General features: G+C 32.2%; 2 protein-coding genes and 1 long non-coding RNA gene across 4 annotated transcripts; 2 read left to right on the top strand and 1 right to left on the bottom strand.

Moving 5' to 3' along the window:
• The first annotated feature begins 376 nt into the window (after nt 1–376).
• Nucleotides 377–1,853, top strand: LOC144557648 (uncharacterized). Its single transcript, XR_013512733.1, has 3 exons — nt 377–514; nt 862–1,023; nt 1,505–1,853. It is a non-coding gene; the product is annotated as an uncharacterized LOC144557648 (long non-coding RNA).
• A 1,417-nt stretch (nt 1,854–3,270) lies between these two features.
• LOC144557282 (phosphoribosylformylglycinamidine synthase) lies at nt 3,271–5,890 on the top strand. 2 transcript variants are annotated; one of them, XM_078305835.1, is made up of 5 exons: nt 3,271–3,557; nt 3,727–3,830; nt 4,492–4,605; nt 4,751–4,834; nt 5,713–5,890. In XM_078305835.1, exons 1-5 carry the CDS (start codon nt 3,347–3,349, stop codon nt 5,737–5,739), a joined length of 540 nt encoding a protein of 179 aa, XP_078161961.1. In that variant the 5' UTR covers nt 3,271–3,346; the 3' UTR covers nt 5,740–5,890. The 2 variants fall into 2 exon arrangements, with proteins under 2 accessions (XP_078161961.1, XP_078161960.1); XM_078305834.1 differs by lacking the exon at nt 5,713–5,890 and adding an exon at nt 5,052–5,210 and having other exon boundaries at nt 3,275–3,557.
• A 1,769-nt stretch (nt 5,891–7,659) lies between these two features.
• LOC144557381 (SH3 domain-containing protein 2-like) lies at nt 7,660–13,233 on the bottom strand. Its single transcript, XM_078305946.1, has 10 exons — nt 13,088–13,233; nt 12,851–12,967; nt 12,653–12,722; nt 12,421–12,569; nt 12,205–12,306; nt 10,217–10,417; nt 9,673–9,735; nt 8,964–9,116; nt 8,446–8,520; nt 7,660–8,031 (listed from the first exon to the last, which is right to left on the bottom strand). Exons 1-10 carry the CDS (start codon nt 13,145–13,147, stop codon nt 7,915–7,917), a joined length of 1,107 nt encoding a protein of 368 aa, XP_078162072.1. The 5' UTR covers nt 13,148–13,233; the 3' UTR covers nt 7,660–7,914.
• Nucleotides 13,234–20,308: the final 7,075 nt, after the last annotated feature.

Genomic DNA, 20,308 nt, shown 5'->3' with positions numbered 1-20,308 from the left:
ATACTTGGGCTCCGACAGCAGCTTGGTCCGATGCCCATCGAAATTACTTTAGTTTCGATGGGCGGCATTACCGTTGGATCTCATCCTCGTTAAAATCTGATTAAAGGGTCCAATAAATTAACGGAGCTTTCTAAAACGAATTTGATTTATTAAAAAATTTGAACCCGACAGAGAGATTAAACCCACACTGCGTCGCCTGCTCCTCCTTGCTCTCTCTCACCACGTCGCCGGCTCTCTCGCAGGGTCGCAACTTTGTCGTCTCTCTCTCTCGCACACGCAGTCCCAATGGCTCTCTGTCTCTCTTTGAACAACTCTGCGTTTCTCTCTCGCACCGCGAGACTCAGGGTCGATCAGGTGATAAGGTACAAGTCTAGCTGGGCAGATTGTGGAAATGAACCAGCACAAATTTGCATCAAATGTGGTGGACAAATGCTTGACTTTTGGCACTCTTGAAGAGCGCCAGATTCTGATTGATGAGATCCTAGGCACCACCGATGAAAATGAGCCTTTGTAGGTACTAAGATATTTCAAATTTCGGTATAATATACTCTTTATCAAGAGATATGATCTCTTGATTTTTAGTATTTTTCCATATTCGCAAGCTAAGATAGCACCGCATGGTCCACATCCTAATTTGAGATAACACATGAAGCCAGGCCCATATAGAAATGCTCACTTACCAGTACCTGTCAACTAAATTTAAGAGATTGTCATTTTGTTATTAATAAATTAACACATGAAAAATAAAATTGTTTGCAAATACTGTGAAGCGTTGGTTATTGGTTGCAAAAGATTTTGTCGAGTTATCAGACTTATCAAATAAGATGCACTAAAAAAAACTTCTTTGATTGAATTTTTCAGATGATGATGAAAGACAAGTTTGGGAACTATGTGGTGCTAGAGACGTTGAACAAAATGGAGAGCTGATTCCATCGCGCATCAAAGTGCACTTGAATGCTCTAAAGAGGTACACTTATGGTAAACACATAGTGGCCCGTGTTAAGAAGCTTATTGCTGGTGGAGGTAACATAATTATGAGCAGCAGCATTGATTTCTCTTTTCGAAAGTCGGTACTAACTCATTGCACATGTGCACACCATTCTGCTGCTCCTGCTCTTTCTTTCAAAGAGATGCATGAGGTTCTTTTCTTTCTACTTATTCAGTTCATTAATTATTCCTATGAGTATGTCATTAGTATCACTTTTTGGGTTGGGGGTGGAATGTTGGTGGCATATTCGAATAGAGTCTGACATTAGGAGTTGTATCTTTCTGTTTATTTTGTGGGGTTTTCTCCATGTTTTATTGAATCAACTTTGATGTTCTAAACTTCTAATCTTCAAGGCACATGAAATTCTGATTTTTTTTTAGTAAGTTGCTCATATTTTTTAAACCGTTATCCATATATATGTAATCGAGCAACAAAGGACATGTTTTCTTAATACAGAAGTGACTTTTGATGTACAGTTAGTTTTTTTGTCCTACTGAATCTCTATTCTTAATGCAGGAAGGGTCTCAACTTCTTCATGAGAAAGATGGTATTAGAAGTTTTTTTTATTTTTTTTTTTATTATTATTATTATTATTATTATTATTTTATTTTATTTTATGGTTAAATGCATTAGATATATTGATAAAAAAAGTATGATTACAAAAATAATTACAAGTAATGCTCCCTCATTATTTTCTAGCGATTATAAGAGAGGCTACAAGCTTATCCCATGCTCATTTATTTCAGTGTATAATTTCGAGATGTTGAGCTAATCTCAGGCCTTATTTTAAATAAAGGAACTAGAGGGGTTTTGCTATATGTAAATGTTGTACTCTTTCCATTTTAATTAGAAGGCTTTTTGTTGGTAAAGGATGAATTTATCTAGATACTCGCTTCTTGAAAGCATTAAAGCTGTATGATATTTATATTATTATTGGGTTATCAAGAAAATGTAAATGTGATGACATTTATATTCATATATTCTTTAATAATTTATGTTGATAAACATTGAGAAATTAAAGAAAAATGTATATACTACTCTTAATTTGTTTTATGTACTATTTTATCATATGTAAGCTAATACCACATAATATGTACTGTTTTCATTTTTTTTGTTATATTAACAATAACTCAGACAACATAACGCTTCGAGTTATTCATTAATCTTTGTCATTTTGTCTTTTCTCTTTAAAAGCTAACATAATTAACTTATTATTAATGAGTCTAGTTAGTATAACATTAGTGTCATTTCAGCATATATAACACCAACTCTAAAATCTATCGAATTGACTTCAAATGGTGAATTCAAACTGTTCAAACCATACTTCATTAATTGTTTTTACATTAAAATTTATAATTTTTCGAAATTATTTAGTATCAAGTCAAACGGTTAAATGTGTGAGTTTTTAAGTTAATTTTAATACATTTATTTTTCAATATTTTTACCGCTTGATTTGATACTAAAATAACTCGAAAATATAAAAAAAATTATATTTAAAAGCATCACTCATAAAGTAAATTGGTTTGAACGGTTTAAATTAGTCATTTGAAGTTTATTCAATTGATTTTGAAGTTAATATTATATGACACCGATGTTATACTAGCCGGACTAATTATTAATTGTAATTTAATCTGAAACTTTTTTATCACCATCTTATATTTCAAAATTCTGACCTCACCATCGATATCTGAAAAGTGTAAAAACTAAAATCTTACTAGTTACTACCATAGTGACAAATGTATTATTCGGGTTCGGTTCGGCGAGATCAAAAATTCATGATTCGGATATAATTCGGGTATAATTCGGGAATGATTCGGAATTATCTGGATCAGAAATCTCAGTCCTGCAAGGGAGCAAAAAAACAAAAAAAATAATTGTTCTTGGAAAAATTCAGGAAAAATTCGTGAATAATTCGTAAAATTTGGGAAAAGTTTGTAAAATTCGGGAATTATTCGGGTTTAATTCAGTCAAAGTTCGGTCAACTGAATAATTCGGTGTTCAGTTCGACATCACCCAAAAAAGAATTAAATTGGTATAATTCGGGTGGTTAACCCACGCAGCTCAAAACTGCGCACATCCGTATCCTCCTGTATCCCTCTAATATCCGTCTAATCCGAAAAAAGAATGGTTTTACCACTATCGGATCCGTATACCATCCGTTTTGACCCCTAGCTAAACGCCAATAAAACTGGAGCATAGTTTTCCAAATTGGATATGTTGCGGCGACTCAGTAGACAATGAGATGTGTGCACACACGTTACAGAGAATCTGAAAAAGGATTGAAATCGAGGGAAGCACAGAAAGCGTTTCTCACTCTCTCACCTCTTCTTTACCTCTCGCGAAAGAAAAATATCAGCCATGTCTACTCGAACCCTCGTTCGCTACTCCTCCGTACTTCTCTCTGAATGCAGGCGCTCCTCCTTCCCACACCTATCCGCTCCACCGAGTAGAGTCAGGGTTCCGCGCCAGAACCCCTTCTTTCCGTTGCGATGTAGCCATGGCGATTCACATCCCGCTTCCTCTGACGAGCAGGACCCACCCCAGGAGGCCGTGCTGAAAGCAATTTCAGGTGAAATGTGTACAAATTTTCTAGAATTTTAGCTTTACGTTGAGATTTTAGAGGTTGATTAAGTGAATTAGCTACTTGTAGTGCTAGGGTCAGGTTCCAGGATCTATTTTAAACATTTGTTTGAAATGAAAAAAAAATAAAAATTCTGATAATTTTTGGTTAAATCCAGAGGTGTCCAAGTCGGAAGGAAGGGTAGCACAAACTACAAATGTCATCATAGGTGGTACTGTGGCTGATGATTCTACGAACGAATGGATAGCTCTTGACAAGAAGGTATATTTTTTATTTGCACTAAATTATATCAATATGCTTTAATGCACTAGTATCCCTTGGTGCCTTGAGTTATTGTTTGGGGGTCAACTTTAGCAAGGATTCGAATCATATGCTTTCTTCATGGTATCTTTAAAAGTATGGAACCCGTTCGGCAAGAGCGGATTAAGAGTGAAGGATGAAGAGCTTAAGGAGCGCTAAGGAACTGATGTTTGGTTGTCTTAATCCGTGGATGAAAGCGAAGGAAGCTAAAGGAGGAGGTAAAAGTGCCTTAAGGTCTGGGTAGAGGATTAAGATCCGGGCAAAAGGAAACTAAAGGAGGTGATCTTAATCCACGCTAAGGAACCGGTGTTTGGCAGAATTAAGCGGCTAAGGAAGTTCAAGGAAGTAGATTAAGCCTTAAGGAAGCTTAATCCGTTGTTGCCGAACAGCCCCCATGGGGATCAATAGTGGAGACATTTAGTAAACAGTATGGGGGTTAATCATTTCAGTCCAATTAGTATATGTTATTACAATATAGACGATATTGATCGTTGAGACAATGGAACAGGAATTGCACAAAACTTGAGGAATCATGTTTGCGAGTTATTATTTAGTTTCTTAACATCCTATACTTTAATCATTGAATAGTTACTTAAAAGAGATATTCACAATCGACCAACAGGTAAACTCATATCCAACAGTAAGAGGATTTACTGCCATCGGTAGTGGAGGTGATGATTTTGTGCAATCAATGGTGGTAGCTGTTGAATCAGTCCTTCAAGAACCAATCCCTGAGGTGTCTTTTCCCTCATACTGTCGAACCATTATTATATTTCTGTTTTCTACATAACTTTCTAATGTGCATCAACTTTTGAAAGTTTGGTTTTTCAAATAACCCTTAGTTTCATTCTAATTGCATGGATGCTTTTTACGTATATCAGGGTAGGGTGTCTCGAAGGCTATCAGAAAGGGGCAAATATGTCTCTGTCAATATTGGACCAATCCGTGTCATTTCCAGTGAGCAGGTACCATTTCTTTGATCTAATAAAGCAATGAAAGAGAAAATGTTTGAATGTCAAATGCCTCAAAGAAAAAAGAGAATTGTCATAAAGTAAGGATGATATTTTTATTTTCTAAATCTTATTGCCACAGTATTCAGAAGTTGCCAAAAATTGTGTGTTTCAGGAAAATCATTTTTATAATTACAATATCACTTGATTGGATGCATGCATTTATTACCAGGTCCAGGCAGTTTACAATGCCATGAAAAGAGATGACAGAATGAAGTACTTTTTGTAGAGAACAATTTAAGCATTGGTGTAAATATACATCTTGATGGAATCCGAAGTATTTTCATGTGGATAAAGTCTGTTGTCTTTTCGTAATTGGGAACCTTTTTAGGTACAACCTTTTTTCTTTTAAATTAAGTGTGTCCTTGAAAAGGAATGGTATTGTTTCCAAAGCATTGTACCAGTTGGAGAAAACTCCCTCTTTTTGTTGTTGAATTTGCATTTTCTTTGGCATAATGAGGTCAGATGGGATAGATTGAGAAAAGCTGAAGCTTAATTCATGCTGTAATGCATACAGCAAGGGTTGTTTGGACACTTAATCTTTATAGAAAGGCTTGTTAACATAACTACAGAAAGTGTCATTTAGATTTTTTAATTTTGGTTTGTAGTCCAAAATTGAATATCCATGATTGCAAATTGGGTTAAGCGGTAGCGTTGGGTAAATTTGTGCTACTTGCATTGATTGGACATAATTGAGATTTCTCGGGGCCTTAATTGCCATTTGTTGGAGCTGATACCTACTTGTAGTTTGCCTCTGTGTGTCAGTAGTAAATTTGATCTTTAGTAATGTTAGCATTTTAAAGAAAGTTACTAACCTTTTCTTTTTGTTTCAGAAAAATGGCCTTCAAATTCACAGCTAAACTGCTGATAAAGTGCATCTGTTTTATGTGCTATTTTTTTTTATTACTGTCAGCTGATGTTGATCCCTGTTAGTGTACTTATACATGTATTTCCTAACTTAGACTTTATGTATTGTTCTTTGTTCTTTTCTACCAACGAGGCACTTCAACATGTGTGAACTAGGACAATCCTTGAATTTTGCCTATGATTTGTCAACCTATTGTTTGGTACAAACTACAAATCAATGTCTTGATTTTTCAGCTGGTTGGATCCAACCTGAACTCATATATATCTGCTAGTTTTTCTATAAGAATTATTAGAAACATATTTCACTCCTTTCTATCCGATCTAATAAGGACATGGCATCAACCTGACCGGCTTGGTGATGTCCAACCATCCTTTTGTTAACTTGATTGCTATCAGTTTTGTCAGCAGATATTATCAAATTGAATTTATAAATTGAACTCGGTAATACATAACTCATTTATGATTTATGAAATCATGTTGATTACCTGAGAATGACTACCAGTAGTTCGAGGAAACAGCACTACAATGAGCAGGCCCTTGGGGACTGGTAGTTTCAAGTACCATTGGAACATGTAAATTTTCATGTGTTGTCTTTTCGTAATTGAGAGCCTTTTTAGGTACAACCTTTGTTCTTTTAAATGGAACCGAATCTCCTGTCCCCAGAGTCACTATGGGGTGGGACCAATTACTGTTAAAGGGTTTAATTATTATTACTGTTTTTAAATTTGGGCCCACCCGCAATGACTCTAGGGGCAGGAATTTCCTGCCCCCAGGGGGGCAGACGATTCGGTCCCCTTTTAAATTAAGTGTCCTATTTTTCCATAGCATCGTACCAGTTTGAGAAAATTCCTCCTTTTTGTTGTTGAATTTGCATTTCTTTGGTATAATGAGGTCAGTTGGGATAAAGATTGAGAAAAACTGAAGCTTAATTCATTCTGTAATGCATACAGCAAGGGTTGTTTGGACACTTAATCTTTATAGAATATCTATGATTTCAGGATTGGGGGTTAGTGGTAGAGTTGGGTAAATTTGTACTAATTGCATTGATTGGACATAATTGAGGTTTCTCGGGAGCTTTAATTGCCTATTCGTGAATTCTTGTTCATTTCGTTCAAAGTTATAGTGAGGTTCTGACTCAACCCAAGCAGCTGTGCTTTGAATTTACAAGTGATTACACTCCATTCCTTCTAAATTATTACACAAGCTGAATTTAAAGGAAACAAATCTGCTGTGATTCTTGAGAGGACCCTGCTTTTCCAAATCTACCCATTCATTTGTTTTGAGATTTGTATATATAAAACAATAGATTTTGAAATTTGTGCATTTAAAAAAATAGAGGGGTAGATTTGGAAAAGCAGGACCCTGTAATTCTTTTAAGAATTGCAACAGATTTATTTCCGAATTTAAAATAAAGGGGGAATTTCACGTATACCCCTCAAAAACTGCAAAATTATATATTCCCGTTCTAAACTTAAGACTCACAAATGTATTCATTTTATTGTCTTTTATATTAAAACACATTCTAAATTTATAAAACATTTATTTTATCCTTTCATTAAAAGCATAAAATACTCATCTGACTCAAATTTCAATCCAATGCTCATGAATTAAATTGACATATGACAATCTCAAAAATATTTTTTTAAGTAAAAAGTATTAAATAAAAAGTTGTAAACATATTAGTCGTCTTATAGATTATTTTTCTTGGTAAAAGTCAAGTTCTGATCCGCTGTAAAATTCACTTCAAGTTTCATCATTTTCTTTTATATGGCATAATTTACATACGCTCTAAATCACATTAAACAAATGTCGTATTTTATAATTATAAATTAATTTTAATAATTGTTAATATTATCGAATTAATCTATAAACCCGTAACCCTTAAAAATATGTAATCAAATCAAATGAAAAACTTCACAGAAAAAGGAACCAGCTACAAATTAGTAATGAAGCATCCGTTAAAGGAATCAATAAATGTAAACTGCTAGCAAAATCAATAAATCTATACAAACATCACAAAATAGAATTTTTTTTCAGACAGTATATATGCAAAGAACTTATTCAACAACCTAGCTTCTCTAACCAAGGCCGAGAAAGCCCTCAAAGAATAAAAATTGGCCATGTTTCGGAACCGAAATAAAGCAAAACTTGTTTTTGAGTGATTATTTCTACAGTGTATGAGTGATTTTACTGGCAAGAACACGCTCGCGTCTTTCAATGTAGTCAGAAGGGAACCAGCCAGCTTTTCCTCGACATTCCCCTTCGGCCCAGCCATTGCTAGATAACTAAAAAATAACCATACAAAATATCAGTTGAACCACTGGTGCTTTAAGTGCATATCATAAAAAGGAATTTTGCAAGGTCTGAAATTTAAAGATTTGTCCTTGCAACAAGTACCAGTACCAGTACCAACCTTGTTGGGTAATTGGCAAAAAACACAGAATGTGAACTGAAACAAAAAAAAAAGACGGACAAAATTGACAATATTAAAAAGACTATGGCTTTGTCCTGAACCACTTGTGTTGTTTGCAAAATAGGATTGGTATCACCTGCTTAGATACCTACTATTCAAATTCGGACTGTGAGTTTGAAACAAACGGATCAGATTCACATAAAAAGGGCCCCCCAAATTCTAAATCGGATTGATCAGGTATGTTTATTTTCTTTTCTTTTTTTAATTGAAACAGAGAAAACAGTACTTTGCGCACAACCAAGAAGTCACCAACAGATAAATTAAGCTCGACATCGCTCTCGGCTTGGTATGATTGAATGACCTAAGGAAAAGAGTATATAAAACTAGATAAAGCATTACATCTCAATAAAAGTGCAAATTTCAATAAATTAAAAAGAAAACTGAAGAAAGGCACTACATTAACAAAATTTAAAAATAGGTCCCTCAAATCAGCTTAAAACAATGGTGTTTCTTTTTTTAACCATATGATCAGGAATGAGATGTGACAATAGTATAATTATAGACATATCTATTTCAAGGTTCATTGATGCAATATTGTTAGTAAGAAGTTTTTAATGAAAACGCTAATATATGTTTTTCAACTGTGGTTGATACTGTCGTTCTGTTCTAGTTAAGATTATTAATGAATAAAACGAACAGTACTAAACAAAAGTAACAGCAGGGGACATTCTGTGAAGTTCTCCAACAAAATCCAAATATTGAAGAGATAGGGGGTCTTTTAAAAATTTAACACCAATGTATAACCTCAGCTAAGTAGTATTCCATGGTTTTGATTGCTTGACCAATAGTCGCACTTGCAGACACCCCGTTGACTTCTTCATAAGAGGGAGGAGGTGTCGCTGAATCCAGCAGCCCTGTCCGTGGAGCCCCCTCTATTCTCTGACGCTCTGAAACCATCTGGAAAACAAAAGTACACTTCTTCGTGACACACTTTTTTTTCCCCATTTTTTGTCCAAATTACACCCCAAGCACTAACAAAAAAAAAAAGCTGAGCATCCAAACAGGTCAAGGTTAAGTCCATACAATTCGTCTTTATATCCAACATCCCACAAACTTCGTATCCTTTGCTTAAAACTCCAAACAGGTCAAGGTAACAAAAGTAACTAAATTACCCTACAATTTTTCATCTCAACTTAACTATGACACTTCAACACATGTAGATTGAAGCCTGGCCCAGTATTGAAATTCTCTTTATTTGATTTAGCATAATTAAAATTTAAGAATATAAAAGGAAAGATTGAGTTAAAAAGTACTGAAAATTGCCATCAATCAATAAAGTGCAAAACATTTTTATGACATTCATTTTAAGGTTGAGTTGTATTCTCCGCTGAAAAAATTGCAAGTGGCATATACTGCAAATTTTTGTTGTTTGTCAAAAACCCTTCTTTTGCAATGGAAGCAAAATGGAACTAACTCAAAAAAACAGCATACGCAATTTATAAGTTACAAGTACCTCTTTTTCAAGTTGCTCAAGAATCTGTAGCGCTTTCTGGTGGTATGCTCGCTCACATTCAACCTTCACAAAGAAATTTGTTTGTCAAAAATCATGTCAGACTTCATAATGGCACATTGAGTTATGTAGATACATAAGAAAACCAAGTCTGAAAGTTATTATATGATGTTGTTGATTTGCACAACCTCGGCAGAAATATATGGAAAAATAAAAATATAAAAGAAGGTTGGGCCCACATAGGTGGTCCTCGCTGAAATCGCTGGAAAACTACCTCTGGCTTTTTCTTTCCATCTTTATTTTTTATTTTTGTTTTCTCAACTGTCTGAGGCAAATAAACCCTAAACTGACAAATAAACCCCCTCATAAATATTATCCTGATAAAAGCAAGATCAAATTACAAAATCCCTTCAATTTTCAATCAACACCTGTTATGGTTCCAAAATCAGTTGTCATCCCTAGGAATCAAAATGTGACATGGTGTTAAACTAGGACCTTTTCTGTAATTTACTAAAAAAACTGAAGTTTTGATAATAACAGTTGATACCACAGTGATGAGTTTCTCTAAAGTGGTGCTCTGTTGGTCAGCTTCTACAGCAGCCATGGCCAGAACCGCTTCCTTGCCTAAACGCCCCATGTTTGACTTCAGTTCTCCAAGTTTTGACTCAGCCGTTTCTAATTTTGAATATATATCGCTATTTCCAGGTGATTCTCTTGCTCTCATTTGCCGTTTTGAGACTTCTACAGCCTGTTCAAAAGTGATTTAATTATTCATGTTATAGTGCAAGTTATATTGCAGTAAAAAAAAAAGATTTGGTTAACACCTGTAGAAACTTGAATTAAGCAAAAGATGACCAAATTAGCAATAAACTTTTTTTAAAAATACTTTCTTTTGAATCTCCTCATGAGATAAATTTTGAGACCCAGGGTACACATCTCCTAAATTTAAAATGAGGAGGGATCCAATTACACCATTTTTTGGTGACACCGAATTACACCCTATGTTTTTAAAGTCCAAATAGTCGATCCAAACCGTTCAACATGATGGATATGTTAAAATGTGCTTGCAAATCAAATTTTACATTGTTCTGAATTTTTTTACTATTTATTAAGATGGATACAAAAATTCAATGGTTTGGATATAGCAATTTTGTTAAATACTTAATAAATAGTAAAAAATTTCCAAAAAATATAAAATTTGTTCTGCAAGCACATTTTAACATATCCATCATGTTGAACGGTTTGGATCGACTGTTTGAAATTTGAAAACTTTGAAAATGGAGAGTGTAATTCGGTGTCACCAAAAAAGGGTGTAATTGGATCCCTCCTCATTTAAAATAGGAGTATATGATAAACACTCGTAATAGTTGGGGACAAAAGTGTGAAGATGCAGCAGAATATACTTTTTCAATCATACTATCCTAACAATATTTTGAGCCTTTTGCAAATGAATCGAATAATATTCAGCCCTAGTCTAAGAAATGTTGTTATTATTTGAATATTTGTAGTTATGCTCCACGGATATGAGTATGGTATCTGATATAATATGGATACAGCAATACGACATGTTTACAAAAACTTAGGATATGATATTTCTATATACATATTGTGGTTTTTTTTTATTCCTCTACAAGGAAACTATATACTGTCAATAAAATAAAATTTTAATTTTTCCAAATAAAAGTATGAAAATAAACAAATAGAAGTATCAAAATTAACGGTTTAAGGTTAATAAAGTACAATTGTACATATGTATCAATGACTTGATTAACTAAAGAGAATATTAGAAGGATGCACGATTTAAGAAAAAAAAATTCAACTTTATTAATGGATAATATTACAAATGTGTTAATTCAATAATGGGATAGAAAAAGCATAAAGATATATATATTTTTTACAAGGACTGTAATGTAAATTTTAGATTTTGACTTTTGAAAATCAGTGGCACTGCAAAAGCTTAGCTTTGAGGATGAGCTCAGTTAGAAGTGAAAAGCAAAGTTATTACTATTTCATTATATAATTGGAGAGAATATTACCAGGGTTTGGTCCACTTTTCATTCCAATTGGAATTATTTAGTCCCACAACAACTGTTTTACTTCCTTGATCTGGATACCTCTCTATAAATAAATATTAGATTCACCATCTGACGTATCAATGTATTGTTTGTAAATCATAGGCGTACCCATAACAGATTCGGTTACAGGAGCTAATTTTCCATATCAAGATAACAAAGATTTGTACATATGATGAATTAGAGCATGGCACTTGCCATTCATTGTACAATTAACACAAGTGTACATAAACTTATGTATGATATTTGTAGGTTAGTATAACCCCATACAAAAAATGTGGTTTAACGGCAATATGGCCGGACTTGATATGTAATTCCCAAATTAAGTCGTAAAACGAACAGAATTCTCACTCGATTTGAATTTAAGAATTGGAAAAGATCAGACAACCGGCCATGACTGGTACCACAATAGTACCAACCGGTAAACACAGGCATGCCAAAAAACTGATATGGTGAGACAAACCTGAGCTTCGGCCTCTTGGCGAATGCGGTCATATCTCTGTGCCAGATGGCGTGCATCCTCAAGAGGTGCACCCATCACCATTGCTCTCAGTGTCTCCGCCACCTGTCATACATTCAAACTCATTATATATATATAATATCACTCATAATAAACTCCAATAAAACCTACTATTGATCATGTTACCTTTTGACCTCATCTGATATAGAAAAAAAAAACCTGGCCAAGGGAGCTGAGCATTTCTCTTCGATCCTTCTCTATCTGAAGCCGTGCTTTGGAAAAACACACAGCAGCTTTTGATAAAGTACTCCCACTGGTACACGTATTCTCAGCACCATATTTCTTGCTTTCCTCAGCCAATTTATTTCCTACATAAATGATTTTAAATTTTTAATCGCATTATAGTAATATAAACAATAAATTCCACCAATGAAAACATTTCATACCATACCTGTTTCAACCTGCTTGAATCCTGTTACAATGTATCCTTCCACACCCCGAACTATGTCCCGCTGAAAATGCTGAAAATTTACAAAAAAAAACAAAAAAAACAAAACAAAACAAAACAAAATGCAAAATTATCATTATATAATAAATAATTAAATACCTATAAATGCAAAAGTGACAAGAGAAAAGATTTAATGGAGACCTTAGCAGTCCTGGTAGATGTAAATAGCTTCTCTAATCTCTGATGTTGCTGTATTTCTGATTCATCAGTAAACAAATTGTCATAGGCTCCATATCCACCAAATTGTTTAAGAACAGCCTGTTTAAATTAGGATCAGAAATTTTGATAGCTACACTTCCCAATTATAGGGGTGTCAAATCAAAGAAGCATTTAATGATTGATAGGGAAATTAAGATAGATCGAGAAAAGGAGAGATGCCTGTTGCTGTCTGGCGACTTGTTCTCTTAGCTTAGAGGCTTGTCTTCGCAGTGACTCCATTGTTGAATTGTCGAGATCTCGAGTAAAACTGTAAAAGAGAGAGGTGAGATCCGAGTTCCTATTTATAATTCATCTACTCTCTCTCTCTCTCTCTTTTGGTAATTTGGAAAGAGAATGAGTCGTTCGTTGAAGAACAATCATCGAATCCAAATCCTCTGAGGTAACAGAATGTTTCCTTTTGGATCACGGCCGTTCGATCAGAATCTGGATTAATCCGATCCGAGGTGGAACGCATGTGGACGATTTAATAATCGGGTCGAACAGTCCAGATTGAAACAGAGATATTCTGTTACCTTAGGGGATACTAATTTCCCGATGTCCCCATCCCTGATTTCAAAATGTTTAGAGAATGAGAAGCGTCTCAAAGGTTTAAATAAAATCCGTATCCTCCCAGGTACCTCACTCAACACAATTGAAATGAACGGCCCAGATTTACTTTCAGCCGGTGCCGGCTCAGAATGACGTAAGGGGCGATGTTATTTGTGCTTTGAAATTCGTGCCAATTTTAAATGAACACTTTTGAACCGTCCGATTCAATTGTCCTCAATGAGGTAACCTGAGGAGATGTGAATTCTTAGAAATATAGAGCGAGCACACCCAAATTCAAAATTTACTGAATTAATTTGAAATAAAAAATTTTAAACAGTTAAATTTGATTTGTATTTCAAAAATAATATGTTTATCTATTAAATTTATAATTTTTTGAATTATCTTAATATAAAATTAAGCAGTAAAAAAAATTTTGATATGTTTATTTTCATTATTTTTTATTTGCATGACTTCATACTAAATTAATTTGAATAACATGTAAATGTATCACTTGTAAAGTAGATCGGTTTTAACGGTTTGGATTCGTTTATTTTTAAACTAATATGCGCTATGGATTTATGTTTTTGTTTTTAAATTTTAAACGGTCAATCTGAACCGCTTAACATGATCCTTCATATGAAAATGTATTTGAAGATCAAATTTTACAATTTTTTTAGAATTTATTTTTACTGTTTTGTTAAATAAAAAAAGCACAATTTTAGGATGGAGATTTGAAACCTATATAAAAACAAGTAAAAATATATATATATATAGAGAGAGAGAGAGATAGGCTAATGTGTTTTCGGTAGTATATGAGCTGAAATACACATGGTCCAAATTTGAAATTTCAAAATTCAAAAAGTCGATCTGAACCGTTCATCTTGTTCTCCATATTAATATGTGCTTGGAGACCAAATTTTACATTTTTCTGATTTTTTTTTACTATTTATTAAGCCACTTTGAAAATCACTAATTCAACGGTTTTACTGTTTTGTTAAGCCACCGTTGGATCAGTAATTTTCAAAGTGGCTTAATAAATAGTAAAAAAATTCAGAAAAATGTAAAATTTGGTCTCCAAGCACATATTAATATAGAGAACAAGATGAGTTCAGATCGACTTTTTGAATTTTGAAATTTTAAATTTGGATCGTGTGTATTTCGGCCCATATGTTACCGAAAGCACATTAGCCTATCTATATCTATATATATATGTAAAATTTATCTCCAAGTATATTTTTATATACAAATCATGTTAAAACGTTCTTGAACATTGTAAAGAGAGAGATTAAATTGATCCAGAGCACGAACTGTTGAACTGCTTTGTACTTTGCAAAATGCCATAGCATAACATAAGGTCCCTCCTCATATAATATTTGCCAGACCAAGATAAGATGGAATTCTTTGAAAAAAGAAAAAGAGAAAAGGCTCACAAGGCGGCTAAAGTGAACACTTGCAAGTTGCAACTTATCACAAAAGCACACTTTTGGGTATTTAATTGAATGTGTTTTGCTTAAATTTTATTTAACCAACAATGGATTTTCATTATTTAGTTTATGAGTGAGTCTATGTTGCTATGCATAGCACAGATTAGTCCGTAATACATATTAATATTTTTGTTTTTAAAATTTTAATGGTCGATTTGAACTGTTCAATATGATCCCCCATATGAATATGTACTTGCAACCGAATTTTATATATTTATTACTATTTATTAAGATACGTGCTCCATAATACGAATCAATAAATATTTTCATTTTCAAAATTTTAATGATCGATTCGAACTGTTCAACAAAATTCCCATATGAATATTCAGTTACAAACCGAGTTTTATCTTTTTTTTTTAGTTGTTTTACGATTTTTTAAGATAGGTAGAAACTCACTTGATCTGAAAATTCTAGACCATCCAAAAATAATGATTATCTACCTATCTTAAAAAATATTAAATAAATTCTAAAAGATATATAATTCGATCTGCAAGCACATATTCATATGGAGATCACATAAAACGGTTGAAATCGACTGTTAGAATTTTAAAAACAAAAATATTAATCTGTATTACGGACCAATCCGTGCTATGCGTAGCACCATAGACTCACTCTTAATTTTTGGTATCTTTTTTGTAATCATGAGATGAGATGATTTGTATAATTTGTCTTAGATATCTTCAACTATTTCTGTCGTTTAAAATAATTTGTCTCATCTTATATTCTTTACTCCTAAAATTGTAAATACGGTTTTAAAATATATGTGAAAAAATAATTTAAATTAAGTTTTAGAGTGAGTCTATGGTACTATGCATATCACGGGTTGTTACCGTGCTACAGCTCTATATTCGAGTTTTCAAATCCTAACGGTCGATCCGAACCGTTCATCTTGTTCTCCATATTAATATGTGTTTGGAGACCAAATTTTACATTTTTTGAAAATTTTTTACTATTTTTTTAGATATTTAGAAAATCACTTGATCTGAAAATTCTGGACCATCCAAAAACAGTGATTTTCAATAAATTTCAAAAAAAAGTAAAAAAATTTCAAAAAATGTAAAATTTGGTCTCCAAACACATATTAATATGGAGAACAAGATGAACGGTTCAGATCGACCGTTAGAATTTGAAAACTCAAATATAAAACCGTAGCACGGTAACAAATCGTAATATGCATAGTACCATAGACTCACTCTAAGTTTTATATTATGTATTTTAAATAGAGAATATAAGTAGAATATGACTTGTATTAATCACAAGTGCAAACTAGTCAAGTCCAGTGACTCTGCGCTTGGACAAGTTACGCATGTCGTCAGTTTTGATTAAATTTCACGAATCTCCAAGCCATCTTGATCCATGGATCGCTGACTTGTCATATGCTCAGATTGTCAATCGGTTATATAATAATTTTCAGTTAAAAATGTTACAACTATATATATATATATATATATTTGTATAGTTTTTCTGAACATGATGCACTCAGAATTTGTAAATTAATAAAAACAAGACTCCAAATTTGTACAATTTTTCGGAATTAATATCACCTAAGTAAATCATATTTTGGGTTAACAAATTGATTAAAGTTTAATTAAAATACATTATTATATGGGAATCAAATAGAGTTCCTAAACATGTCGCAGTATATTTGATCTAATCTGAATCGGCTTTAATCGGAATTCAATTCGTGCATTTTTTGCTTCATGATATTTTTAGTAAGATGGATTATATTTATTACAATTATATTTGTAGTAGCAACAAACTAATTACTCATCAAATAAAAAAATTTAAAAATTCTAATGTGTTCTCTGTCCCTTAATCTATTATCAAAAGTATTGCAATTTAAAAACTAATCATTTTTTCATTAAACAATTTGACAATTAACAAACAAACACAATCTGTTCAAATGATAAAAAAGCACATCTATGATTCATTGAATTCCCACAAATATTCTTATTACTTTTATTTATTTTTCTATACTTGGTTGGAAGGGAATTCTGGAAGAGAGCTATAGATATGCAATTTAAAGACTAATTAATTATTTTTTCATTAAACAATTTGACAATTAACAATCAAACACAATATGTTCAAATGATAAATAAAAACAGCACATATATGATTGATTGAATTCCCACACAAATATTCAGGGAACCTTTATTACTTTTATTTATTTTTCTATACTTGGTTGGAAGGAAACTATAGATATGCATGATTGAGAAATAATTAAAGGCTTTCTAATTTGATTTTGCATCATGTACACCTTTCATCAGGAGGGATTATTTGATTGGCTTATTTCTAATTTGATTGGCTAGGAAGAACTTTAAAAAGGAATTTATATGTTGCTGTTTAAGAATCAACAAATCAGAAATAATTTGGAACAACAAATTTGTCCCACCCTATATTAGTATATAACATTTTTAAAATTAAAGAAAATTTAATTTTAGGCACAAAGAAGTCAAAATATATAATAGAAAAATCAGCATATTAAATTTATTTAATCTCTAATTAGTGCAAGTTTCATATTTAGTGATTCTAATTTAGTAATCAGAATAGATGTGATTATATAAGAGTTAGGCTGGAGTGCTATGGATAGCATAGTGGCCTCTGTGCTACGGCTCAATATTCGAGTTTTCAAAATCCAAACGGTCGATCCGAACCGTTCATCTTATTCTCCATATTAATATCTGCTTGGAGACCAAATTTTATATTTTTCTGAATTTTTTTACTATTTATTAACTATTTTACAAAATTGTTGATCCAACGGTGGCTGCACAAAACAGTAAAACCGTTGGATTAGTGATTTTCAAAGTGGCTTAATAAATAGTAAAAAAATTCAGAAAATTATAAAATTTGGTCTCCAAGCAGATATTAATATGGAGAATAAGATGAACGGTTCGGATCGACCGTTTGAATTTTGAAAACTCAAATATTGAGCCGTAGCATAGAGGCCACTATGCTATCCATAGCAACCCAGCCTAACTCATTATATAAAGTTGTCTCTCACCTCTACTTGTTAGTTTATTTTTTCTCTCGCTTGAAATTGCTTCTCTCTCTCTCTTTCTCTCAATTTCGCCTGATTCAAACTTGCTTTGGTTTTTACTTTGAATCATACGAACTTGTCATGGCCTCCAATCAGCATGCTCGGTAAATTTTTTTTATTAATTATTTATTGCTTGTACTAGCTTTTTAATTGTACTTTTTGTTATTGTTCAATTATTTAATATTCTTTGGGTTGAAATTTGTAATTATATTAATCACATTGATCTAGATATATTAATTCTATTGTTTATTCAATTTAAAAGTATATATATATATTGGAGAAAGATGCACCGAAATTCTTACTGCTTTATTCATTTTAGTTAAAAAGGAGTTGAAACTTCCATTCGATTTTTTATTTATTTTCCTTTTAATATATTTGCTTAAAATCTATGCTTATAATATTTTATAAATTTGAGGGCTAATATGAATTCTCATATCCTATTAATTCATTTTAGTTTCTTTCTTAATATAACCATCATCTAATTATAATTTGGTTTCTATTTTGTTAATCTCCTTTAATATAGAAGTTTATTCTCGTTCTTAGTTAAGGAGTTGTCCTTTCTTAATTTATATTGTGCATCCGAGATATAAAAAAAAGTCTCTTATTTTACTAATTGTTGGGATCCAAAAACCAGAAAAATAATATTTCTTGATTATTCCAAATGATTTTTTTTATTTTACTTCAATTTAATTAAATTCAACTACTGGATATTACGGAGTATTATTTGTTACTTATATAGTCGTGCCTAAAAAACGACAATTTCAGATTATCTTAGTTGCGCTTTCAAATCTTGCACAATTGATAGAGATAAAATACATTTTAAGACAATGCTTTACGCAATTCGAAAAATATTATTTCAAGTGAATTTATTTTGATTAACTACTAACTATCCTTTACTCTCAAATAAAAGGTTCATCAATAATAATTGGATTGGAGGAGAGGAAAAGAGAGTAATCTTACTCTTGAAGAGTATGAGAGAAAGATCAAGTCAAAGGCAATTTCTTGTCAAACACCGGATTTATATACAAAATTTTGTGATATTATGAATGATTTCACAAGCTATAGGTACGTTTTTGTTCCTTAATATTTTTCGTTTTCATATTTTATAAATTTATAATTTTGTCCAATAGAGACTTTAATGCAATGCTTTTTATTTTTAATTTGTAGAACCAATATGCATGACTTGAAGTGCAAAGTGGATAATCTTTGCAACAATCATGATTTATTGCAAATTTTTCATAAGTTCATCAAAGATGAACTTGCTGCAATGAGGTCGGTACCGTTATCGGTTGCAACATTTTTATATGCTGGATATTGCCGAGTAATCGTTAGTTATTTTTATGAACTGAAAAGTGATAACATTATATTCTCTTAGTTGTGATTTCAAATCTAGCATGATAAAAACAAAATATACTTAAAAAACAACATTTCATTCAATTCGGATAATGTTGTTTTTATTTAATTTATTGTGATAAACTTTTTTAACTATCTAAATTTCTAAATTTTTACTATTGATTAAAGGTCAAAGGAGCATGTGGAAAAGGTCGGATCAAAGATATCACCAGACTTGTATAAAACATTCGGTGATATATTAAAAGATTATTTGAACATGAAGTATGTATTTATTCATTAATTTTTTGCTTTTTACATTTTATAAATTTACTATTTTGTGTAATGAAGACTTTCATACAATGCATTTTAATTTGTAGAATTTTTATTCACGACATGGAGTGCAAAGTGACGAATCTCTTTTACGGCCATAGTGATTTAGTGGAAGATTTTTATATAGTCTTTGGGAATTCATATACTAATATTGAGGAGTATGGCTAATATAACATCAGTGTCATTTCAGTCTATATAACACCAACTCCAAAACCTATCAAATCGAGTTCAAATGGTGAATCCAAACCGTTCAAACCGATCTACTTCATTAGTTGTGCGTTTACATGTAAAATTTATAAGTTTTTGAGTTTATTTGATATCAAGTCAAGCGGTCAAATGTTTGAGTTTTTAAATTAATTTTAATACATTCATTTTTCAATTTTTTTGCCGCTTGATTTGATACTAAAATAACTCGAAAATATAAAAAGTCTGCATGTAAACGCATCACTCATAAAGTAAATTAGTTTGAACGGTTTGGATTCACCATTTGAACTCGATTTGATAGGTTTTGGAATTGGTATTATATAGACTGAAATGACACTGATGTTATATTAGCCATACTCAATATTGAGCCGGTACCACCACTTCAATTGAAAGCTAAAATTTAGTGTGGGATTTTATCAAATTCTGTAGCATACTAATTTGTTTGAATTACTTCAGTATTTTATA

Source organism: Carex rostrata, chromosome 7, assembly GCF_964058835.1.
Source record: "Carex rostrata chromosome 7, lpCarRost1.2, whole genome shotgun sequence".
Classification (NCBI taxonomy): Eukaryota; Viridiplantae; Streptophyta; class Magnoliopsida; order Poales; family Cyperaceae; genus Carex; species Carex rostrata.
This window is presented reverse-complemented; position numbering and strand designations above follow the sequence as displayed.